The 11,171-nt window shown below is 44.5% G+C and overlaps 1 protein-coding gene across 1 annotated transcript; it reads right to left on the bottom strand.

Moving 5' to 3' along the window:
• Positions 1 to 9,965: 9,965 nt before the first annotated feature.
• Positions 9,966 to 10,341, bottom strand: LOC103301224 (ATP synthase F(0) complex subunit C3, mitochondrial-like). Its single transcript, XM_054723178.1, has one exon. The coding sequence runs from the start codon at positions 10,278 to 10,280 to the stop codon at positions 9,966 to 9,968; it is 315 nt and encodes a 104-aa protein (XP_054579153.1). The 5' UTR covers positions 10,281 to 10,341.
• Between the last annotated feature and the right edge of the window lie 830 nt (positions 10,342 to 11,171).

Genomic DNA, 11,171 nt, shown 5'->3' with positions numbered 1-11,171 from the left:
TCACGTGGCCTGCCCCTGTCCGAGGAGCAGCAGCCGCATGAGCAGCCCGCCCACGACTGAGGAGCAACAGCCCCGTTCAGCCCGCCCCTGTCCATGGAGCAGCAGCTGTGTGAGCAGCCTGCCCCTGTTGGAGGAGCAGCAGCTCTGCAAGCAGCCCATCCCCATCTGAGGAGCAGCAGCCGCCCAAGCAGCCCGCCCCGGTCCAAGGAGCAGCAGCCACACGAGCAGCCCGCCCCATCCGAGGAACAGAAGCTGTGTGAGCAGCCTCCCCCGACCAGCCAGAGGAGCCACCACTGCTGCGAACAGCATCCACCAGAGGAGCTGGTGTAAAAAAAGAAATAAAAAAGGTAAGAAGGAACACAGGTACAAAAAATAAAAATGGCTACAAACAAGTAACTTTCAATAATAACTTTAAACGTAAATGGACTAAATGCTCCAATCAAAAGACATTGAGTGGTTGAATGGATAGAAAACATGAACCAGCCCCAGCCGGTTTGGCTCACTGGATAGAGCGTCGGCCTGCGGACTGAAGGGTCCCAGGTTCGATTCCGGTCAAGGGCATGTACCTTGGTTGCGGGCACATCCCCAATGGGGGGTGTGCAAGAGGCAGCTGATCGATGTTTCTCTCTCATCGATGTTTCTAACTCTCTATCCCTCTCTCTTCCTCTCTGTAAGAAATCAATAAAATATATTTTAAAAAAAAAAAGCTCCCAGCAAACAAAAGCCTGGGGCCAGACGGCTTCACAGGGGCATTTTACCAAACATTCAAGGAAGAACTAAATCCTATCCTCCTCAGACTATTCCAAAAATTCAAGAGAAGGAACACTTCCAAGCTTATTCTATGAGGCCAGCATCACCCTAATATCAAAACCAGATAAAGACAACACAATGAAGGGAAAACCAAGATGGCAGCGTAAGGTAAACACCTAACTGTTGCCTACCACAACAATTTTGAAACTACAACTGGAAAACAGAGTGCACACCGTCCAGAACCACTGGAAAGCTGGCAGAGTGGAAAACCTACAACTAGAGAAAAACAGAGAGGGGGACGCTGAGCCTCAGGAGCTGTGGAGGTGCGGAGATCCGTGAGCGCGGAAAGGGCGGGCGGCTGAATACACGGCAGGCTTGCTCGCAGCGCGCGTGGAGAGGGAGGGCAGCAGACGCTGCGTGGCGAGCTTTCTCGTTTGGGAGAAAAGCAGGGCCGCCCGACTGCACTGAGGTCCAGCTGCGGTCGGGGAGAAACTGGTCTGTTTGGCAGCGGACGAGGCTTGAGAGCGGCCTTCTCTCAGAGGCGCGCAGTCCTTAATTCGGGCACGGAGGAACCAGCCCTCTTAGGGCGGTGCGGACAGAAACCAAGTTTGTCTGCGCCACCCTGAGACTCTGCCCCATCCAAGCTGAGCACAGCCCTCCCAGTGACTGGATTTCTCGTTCCAGAGAAAAACAAAACCTCCGGTCTGCCCTGAAATCCAGCCCCGGCTGGGGAGAAACTGGTCTGTTAGGCAGCGGGAGAGGCTCGAAAGCTGCCTTCTCTCAGAGGCACGCAGCCATTAATTCGGGCACGGAGGAACCGGCCCTCTTAGGGCGGTGCAGACGGGAAACCAAAGCTTGTCTGCGCCACCCTGAGACTCCGCCCCATCCAAGCTGAGCACTGAAGCTCTCCCAGCGGAGACACTGCTGATCCTCACAGCCAACTGACTCGGAGATCAATTCCCGCCAGTGATACCAACAATCCCAACCACTCTGAACTCCAGTTTCTGGGGACACGTGGGGGACCCAGACGCCTACGGGACTCTCGGCCATCGGTAGGAGAGTGAGAGTGACTTTTCTGTCGGTGTGGACGACACCAGATTTCAACCACTCTCATAAGGGACACATTCAAGAGGCAGACTCAGTGAGCACCAAAGCCCTACTGTGTCTCCAGCACAGCAATTCTTCCATTATAGACACAGCAGGCCCTCACAGCCAATTGGACCGGAGGTCAATTCCTCCCAGTGTACCAACAGCAATCAGGGCTTTTAACTACACCAAGACTTTCCACTCAGCCCACAAAGGGGAGTACCAAGAGCGACCACCTAGGGTGATTGGGGAAGCTGAGCTACCGGCCCCTATAAGTCACAGACCACACAAAGCCACTCCAGCAACACAGGGAGGCAGCCAAAATGTGGAGACATCGAAGTATGTCACAAGTAGGAGAAATAGATGAAAGCAAACTAATGGACGACACAGTGTTCAGAACCATATTTATAAGGTTACTCAAGAATCTTCTAAAAACCACTGAGAAACTTGAAGAGACCTTCAAGGACCTTAATGAGAATACCAAAAAAATGGAAAAGGACCAGTCAGAAATTATGCATACACTGTCTGAAATAAAGAATATAGAGTAGACCACCACACCCGAAGAGTCAAACCAAAGATCTGGAATATGAGGAAGAAAAAAACACCCAACCAGAGAGGCGGAAAGAAAGAAGAATCCAAAAGTGTGAGGATAGCATAAGGAGCCTCCAGGATGGCTTTAAGCATACCAATATCCGAATTTTTGGGGTGCCAGAAGAGAGACAGCAAGATACTGAAAACCTATTTGAAGAAATAATGACAGAAAACTTCCCCCACCTGGTGAAAGAAATGGACTTACAAGTTCAGGAAGCGCACAGAACCCCAAACAAGAGGAATCCAAAGAGGACCACACCAAGACACATCATAATTAAAATGCCAAGGGCAAAAGACAAAGAGAGAATCTTAAAAGCAGCAAGAGAAAAACAGTTAGTTACCTACAAGGGAGCACCCATACGACTGTCAGCTGATTTCTCAACAGAAACTATGCAGGCCAGATGGGAGTGGCAAGAAATATTCAAAGTGATGAACAGCAAGAACCTACAACCAAGATTACTCTACCCAGCAAAGTTATCATTCAGAATTGAAGGGCAGATAAAGAGCTTCACAGATAAGAAAAAGCTAAAGGAGTTCATCACCACCAAACCAGTATTATATGAAATGCTGAAAGGTATTCTTTAAAAAGAGGAAAAAGAAGAAAAAAGAAAAGATAAAAATTATGAACAACAAATATCTATCAACAAGTGATTCTAAAAATCAAGTGAATTAAAAATCTGAGGAACAGAATAAAATGGTGAACTTAATAGAATCAGAGGCATAGAATGGGAGTGGATTGATAATTCTCAGGGGGAAAGGGGTGTCTGTGTGGGGGTTATGGGAAGAGACTAGACAAAAATCATACACCTATGGATAAGGACAACAGGGGGCAGGGAACCGGGTGATGGGGGGATATGGGGGAAAAAAGGAGAAACAATTGTAATAATCTGAACAATAAATATTTATTTTTTTAAAAAAAGACAACACAATGAAAGAGAACTACCGGCCAATATCCCTCATGAACATAGATGCCAAAATCCTCAACAAAATTCTAGCAAATCGGACCCAGCAGTACATCAGAAAGATCATACACCATGGTACAATATCAATAAACGTGATACATCACATAAACAAATTGAGAGATAAAAATCACATAGTCATATCAATTGGTGCAGAAAAATTATTTCACAAAATCCAATACCCTTTCTTGATAAAAACTCTCAGCAAGGAGGAAACAGAAGGATCATACCTCAACATAATAAAAGACATATATGACAAACCCACAGCCAACATTATACTCAATAGGCAAAAACTAAAACAATTTGCCCTAAGAACAGGAACAAGACAGGGATGCCCACTCTCACCACTCCTGCTTGACATAGTACTGGAAGTATTAGCCATTGCAATTAGACAAGAAGAAGAAATAAAAGGCATCCAAATTGGAAAAGAAGAAGTAAAACTGTCCTTATTCGCAGATGACATGATATTGTACATAGAAAACCCCAAAGACTCCATCAAAAAACTACTAGGCCTAATAAATGAATTCAGCAATGTAGCAGGATACAAAATTAATGCCAAGAAATCTATGGCATTTCTATACACCAATAGTGAACTTACAGAAAGAGAGACTAAAAAAGCAATCCCATTTACCATTGCACCAAATATATTAAGATACCTAGGAATAAACTTAACTAAAGAGGTAAAAGACCTATATGTGGAAAACTACAGGACACTGAAAAAAGAGATAGAGGAAGACGTAAACAGATGGAAGAACATACCATGTTCATGGATTGGTAGAAACAACATCGTCAAAATGTCCATACTACCCAAAGCAATCCATAGATTCAATGCACTCCCCATTAAAATACCAACGGCGTATTTCACAGACCTAGAATGCACTCTCCAAAAATTCATCTGGAATAAAAAAAGACCCCGAATAGCTGCAGCAATCCTGAGAAAGAAGAACAAAGTAGGTGGGATCTCAATATCAGATATCAAGCTATATTACAAAGCAACTGTTCTCAAAACAGCCTGGTTTGGCACAAGAACAGACATATAGACCAATGGAATAGAATAGAGAACCCAGATATCGACCCAAACCACTATGCTCAATTAATATTTGACAAAGGAGGCATGAACATACAATGGAGTCAAGACAGTCTCTTCAATAAATGGTGTTGGGAAAATTGAACAGATACATGCAAAAAAATGAAACTAGATCACCAACTTACACCATACACAAAAATAAACTCAAAATGGATACAGGACTTAAACATAAGACGGGAAACCATAAAAATCTTAGAAGAATCTATAGGCAGCAAAATCTCAAACATATGCTGAAGCAATTTCTTCACCGATACTGCTCCTAGGGCAATGGAAACTAAAAAGAAAATAAATAAATGGGACTACATCAAAATAAAAAGCTGTTGCACAGCAAAGGAAACCATCAACAAAACAACAAGAAAAGCCCACTACATGGGAGAACATATTTGCCAATGTTATCATCGATAAGGGTTTTTTTTTTTTTTTTTAATATATTTTATTGATTTTTTACAGAGAGGAAGAGAGAGGGATAGAGAGTTAGAAACATCGATGAGAGAGAAACATCGATCAGCTGCCTCTTGCACACCCCCTACTGGGGATGTGCCCGCAACCAAGGTACATGCCCTTGACCGGAATCGAACCCGGGACCCTTCAGTCCGTAGGCTGACGCTCTATCCACTGAGCCACACCGGTTTCGGCTCGATAAGGGTTTAATCTCCAACATTTACAGGGAACTCATACAACTTAACCAAAGGAAGATAAACAATCCAATCAAAAAATGGGAAAAGGACCTAAATAGACATTTTGAAAGAGGACATACAGAAGGCCAAGAGGACATATGAAAACATGCTCAAAGTCACTAATCATCCGAGAGATGCAAATCAAAACGACAATGCGGTACCATCTCATACCTGTCAGAATGGCTATCATCAACAAACCAACAAACGACAAGTGCTGGCGAGGATGCAGAGAAAAAGGAACCCTCGTGCACTGCTGGTGGAAATGCAGACTGGTGCAGCCACTGTGGAGAACAGTATGGAGTTTCCTCAAAAAACTAACAATGGAACTCCCATTTGACCCAGTGATCCCATTTTTAGGAATATATCCCAAGAAACTAGAAACACTAACTAGAAAGGATATATGCACCCCTATGTTCATAGCAGCACAATTCACCATAGCTAAGATTTGGAAACAGCCTAAGTGCCCATCAGCAGATGAGTGGATTAAAAAACTGTGGTACATCTACATAATGGAATACTACACTGCGGTAAAAAAGAAGGAATTCTTACTATTTGTAACAGCATGGATGGAACTGGAGAGCATTATGCTAAGTGAAATAAGCCAGTCAGAGAAAGATAAATACCTCATGATCTCACTCATTTATGGAATATAATGAACAACATAAACTGATGAATAAAAACAGATCCAGAGACAGAGAAGCATCTATCAGACCATCAAACCTCAGAGAGAAGGTAGGGGAGGGTGGGGATGAGGGGGAGAGATCAACCAGAGGACTTGTATGCATGCATATAAGCCTAACCAATGGCAACAGGGGGTGAGGGCATGAGTGGGGGGATAGAGGGGTTAATGGGGCAATAAGGACACATATGTAATACCTTAATCAATAAAGAAATTTAAAAAAAGAAAATAAGGTTAAGGAATTGGAGGAATAGGGGAAGGACCACGGTTTAGAATTGAGGAGGGAGAAAAGAAATGAGAAGACAAGAAAAAAAATTTTTTTGAAAAGGAGAATAGAGAGAGCAGATGAGTCAAATTTAGGAAGTGAAATATCTAAAAAAATTAGGAGAAAAGAACAAGGGAAAAGAGAAAAAAATGAGTAGTGAAGAAAGAATAGTTGTTTATCTACTCACCTATGGAAGGACATCTTGGTTGCTTCCAAGTTTGGCAATTATGAATGAAGCTACTAAACATGTGTGCAGCTTTTTCGAGTGAGCATAAGTTTTCAACTCATGGTAACATAAATTAACGTTGGGTAAAAACCAAGGAACGTGACCGCTGCATTGTATGGTAAGACTGTTTAGTTTGTAAGGAACTGCCAAACTCCTCTAAAGTGGGTGACCCAGTTTGTACGCCCACCAGTGAGTGAGAGTGCCTGCTCCTCCGTGTTTTCACCAGTATTTGGTGTTGACCCTGTTTTAGATTTTTGCTGTCCTGATAGGTGTGTAGTGGTGTGCCACTTACTTTGTGACATAGGATGTTGTGTATCTTTCATATGCTTATCTGCCATGTGTATATCTTCTTCGGTGAGGTGTCTGTTCAGATCATTTCATATAATACTGGTTTGGTGGTGATGAACTCCTTTAGCTTTTTCTTGTCTGTGAAGCTCTTAATCTGACCTTCCATTCTGAATGATAGCTTTGCTGGGTAGAGTAATCTTGGTTGTAGGTTCTTGCTATTCATCACTTTGAATATTTCTTGCCACTCCCGTCTGGTCTGCATAGTTTCTGTTGAGAAATCACCTGACAATCATATGGGTGCTCCCTTGTAGGTAACTAACTGTTTTTCTCTTGCTGCTTTTAATATTCTCTTTGTCTTTTGCCCTTGGCATTTTAATTATGATGTGTCTTGGTGTGGTCCTCTTTGGATTCCTTTTGTTTGGAGTTCTGTGCGCTTCCTGGACTTGTAAGTTTATTTCTTTCATCAGGTGAGGGAAGTTTTCAGTCATTATTTCTTCAAATAGGTTTTCAGTATCTTGCTCCCTCTCTTTTTCTGGCACCCCCATAATTCTGATGTTGGTACGCTTGAAGTTATCCCAGAGGCTTCTTACACTATCTTCAACTTTTTGGATTCTTTTTTCTTTTTGCTTTTCTGGTTGAGTGTTTTTTCTTCTTTGTATTTCAAATCTTTGACTTGATTCTTGCGTTCCTCCAGTCTGCTGTTGGGTGTCTGTATAATATTTTTTATTCCAGTCAGTGTATATTTAAGTTCTAGTTGGCCCTTTTTGATATCCTCAAGGGTCTCACTAAATTTATCGGCCTTTTCTAGGAAATTCTTGAAAAACCTTATAACCGTGGTTTTGAATTCTATATACAGTTGTTTGTTTTCCTCCATTTCTTTCATTTGTGATCTGTGTTTTTTTTTTTTTTTGTCTCCGCATTTTCGCTGCTTCCCTGAGTTGGTAGGGTGGCTTTGTGTACTAGGTGTCCTATATGGCCCAGTGGCTCGGCCTCCCCAGTTACCTGAGGTGGACACTCTTGGTGCACCCCTTTGTGGTCTGTGTGTACAGCCTTGTTGTAGTTAAGTCTTGATTGTTGTTGGTATCACTGGGAGGAATTGACCTCCAGGCCAATTGGCTATGTGTATCAGCTGTGTCTATGCCGGAAGACCTGTACTGGAGACAGCCTTATAGGATTAGACTTGCAAAATGGCAAAAGCCTCTGTACTCAGCTTGGATGGGGCGGAGTCTCAGGGCTGAGCAGACAGTCTTGGTTTCCCGTCAGCCCTGCTCTTGCGTGCGCGCCTCCAGACCTCTGCCTTCCGCAGCTCCCCTGAGTTTCCACCTGACAGTCCAGATTCCCCCCGTAAAACGTGGGTCCCCAGGGGCTCGCTCAAAACTGGGGTTCAGTGCAGTCAGGAGCTTCCGACTCCCTTCCATTAGGGAAAGCCTGCGGCAACCTCCACAGTCAGTCTTCTCTGCATGCACTCTCTCGCGCGCGCCTCCAGACCCCTGCCCGCCGCGGCTCCCCCGAGTCTCCGAGTCTCTGTGTGACTTTCTCTCTACCTGACAGTCCAGACTCCCCCCGTATGAGCCTGGGTCCATGGGGTTTCGGCCGGAACGGGGTTCAGTGCAGTCAGACATGGGGTTCAGTGCAGTCGGGGGCTTCCTTCCCCCTCCCACCAGAGAAAGCCAGCCAGGCACTCAGCCGCCCTTCCTCTCTGCACACGTGTCTCCGTACCTCAGCCCTTTACAGTTCCTCTGATTCTCTGTGAGCTTTCCTCTTTCCTTCTAGTTGTAGAATTTCCACTCAGCCAGCTTTCCTGTGGTTCTGGATGGTGTTCGTTCTGTCTTTTAGTTGTAGTTTTGAAATTGTTTTATGAGGCAGCAGTTTAGGTGTTTACCTATGCTGCCATCTTGCTTTCTCCTGAGACCCACTTTAAAGTTCGGAGTGTTTTTTTCTTATTGTTCAGCTTTTGTACAACAGGGATACAAAAACAGTTTCACTTAACACTGTTTTGTTATAACATTGATAAGATGCTGTAGGAACTTAACTCTTGTTTATATCCTTGAGCCTAAGCTAGAATTGGTATTGTTAAGTGTTATTTCACTTAGTTGTAGAACCTATCAACGATGTTAAGTGAGGACAAAGTATTTTGGATATCAGTCCTTTATCAGATATGCATTTTACAAAGATTTTCTTTCAGTGTGTGGCTGTCTTTTTATTTTTTTAAATATATTTTTATTGATTTTAGAGAGAGGAAGGGGGAGGGAAGAGAGATAGAAACATCAATGATTAGAGAGAATCTCAATTGGCTGCCTCCTGCATACCCCCCCCCCTCCCCCTGCATGGGGGGACCGAGCCCCCAACCCAGGCATGTGCCCTGACTAGGAATCGAACTGTGATCTTCTGGTTCATAGGTCAACACTTAACCACTGGGTATGGCTTGTGTTTTCACGCTCTTTGCAGTGTCTTTTGCAGAGCAGCTTTTAATTTTAATGATGTCTAATTTTTTTTATAAATTGTACTTTTGGTGTTGTATTTTATAAGTCATTGCCAAACCCAGAGTCACCTAGATTTTCTCATAAATTATCTTTCATTTAGGTCTATGATTTGTTTTGAGTAAATTTTTGTGAAAGATGTGTGGAACAAAGGTGACACCATCTTGAAACCAATGTCCCATCTTGAACCCTGCGTGAACCTGAGCCCTTGGCTCCGGTCTGGTCTGGCCTGTACGGGCGAGCTCTGTGCGAGTCACCGAATCCCCACTAGCTTTGCATCTGGAGGGAGGGTCCTCAATGCCAGCTGCCTCTTAACCCACCTGATGCATATGACCCAGTCCCTCTCAGCACCTGGCCCTCTGGTTGCCCCCATTTCTTTCCCAAGACGTATGCCTACTGCTTTAGCTGTGTAACTCATAGTCTGGGGAGTGTAAGGCACAAAGCTGTGACCACCTTGCAGTCACCCAAGGTGTGTTTCTGTTTGTAAGTCTCTTATTAAGCTCCTTAACCAACCAGCTGGACTTGTCTGCCTCATTCTTTGGTCTCTCAGCTTCCTCAACATTTGGGAACCTCTTTGAATATATGTGCCTTTCACAAAACGTCTGAGTCTAGATTAATTTTTTTTGCATGTGGATGTCCAGTTGTTTCAGAAACATTTTTTTAATGTGCTGTTTATTATATTCCCAGTAGAGCTTAACAATTAAGTGTGTAGACTCTGAAGTCAAACTGAGTTAAAATTTATTTTGACATTTACTAGCTATGACAAATGGGGAGTTAAGTGACATAATGTGTGCAAAGCCCTCAAAATATAATGCAAAACACAGAGTGGGCACTTTATACAAATTAGCTGTTATTATTTCTTATTTGGCCATTGAAATTACCTGGCATAACCAATGATAAGGCTGCCAAAGACTGTTCCAATACCAGCACCAGAACCAGCCACTCCTACTGTTGCAGCACCTGCACCAATAAATTTGGCAGCAGTATCAATGTCTCTGCTGATTGCACTGGTCTGAAACTCCCTTTGGATTAGCTGAGGCACTCCATTCTGGGCCCCATTAAATACTGTAGAGCCCTCTCCAGTCCTAGCCTCTGGTCGAGATAACACTGATGCAGAAATTGGTCTGTATGCAACTCTGGATCCAGCTCGGATCAGAGCGGGGCTGCAGGCGAGCTTGGCGCAGGCGAACATCTTACACTCCTGGGGCGGCTTGGCTGGAGACTAGGTGGCAGGCGACGTGGGCTCCTCTCCCGATTTCTTCCCAGGAGGCGGCGGCGGCGGCAGCGGCAGCAGCAGAGGTCGAAGGAGTGGCCAGAAACATTTTTAAGACTTCTTTATCCACTAAATGGCCTTTGCTCCTTTATTAAAAACTAGAGACCAGTGCATGAATTCATGCACGGGTGGGGTCCCTTGGCCTGGCTGGCAATCAGGGCTGATTGGGGCAGTGGGAAGTTGGCTGGGGATCGGGGGTAGGGGGAGAGGGTCGTGGGAGGTTGGTCAGCAGCGGGGAGGGACCATGGGAGGTTGGCCGCCCTGATCAGGGTCATCGGGCCAGCCACCCAGGGGAGGGGCTGCAGGAGGTTGGCCAGCCGGGGGTGGGAGGTGGGGGGAGAGGGGCCTCGGGAGGTTGGCTGTGGGAGGGCACTGGCCACCAGGGGAAGCTCCTGTGTTGAGCATCTGCCCCCTGGTGGTCTGTGCGCATCATAGCCACAGGTCAACCGGTCGTTGAGTCGTTTGGTCATTTGTTTTGTTGGTCACTTAGATTTATATATAGATAGATAGATTACTAGACTATATTTGTATGGGTCTATTTCTGAACTACTTATTCTGTTCCATTGATCTGTTTGTCTCTTTCCCCCCCACTAATACTGTCTTGATTACTGTAGCTTTATACTATTTACAGAAGTCAGATAGTGACCGTCTCCAATTTTGTTCTTATCCAATATTGTGTTGGCGATTATGGGTCTTTTGCCTCTCTATATAAACTATAGATCCAGTTTGTCAATATTCACAAAATAATTTGCTGGTATTTAATTTGGGATTGCATTGAATCTATAGTTCAAGTTGGTAAAAACTGACATC

This window comes from Eptesicus fuscus, chromosome 11, assembly GCF_027574615.1.
Source record: "Eptesicus fuscus isolate TK198812 chromosome 11, DD_ASM_mEF_20220401, whole genome shotgun sequence".
Classification (NCBI taxonomy): Eukaryota; Metazoa; Chordata; class Mammalia; order Chiroptera; family Vespertilionidae; genus Eptesicus; species Eptesicus fuscus.
The sequence above is the reverse complement of the archived record's forward strand: the minus strand, read 5'-3'. Positions and strand labels throughout refer to the sequence as shown.

What these genes read in the sequence shown, in the direction of transcription:
- LOC103301224 (XM_054723178.1), bottom strand. Translation starts at nt 10,280, where the DNA reads ATGTTCGCCTGCGCCAAGCTCGCCTGCAGCCCCGCTCTGATCCGAGCT.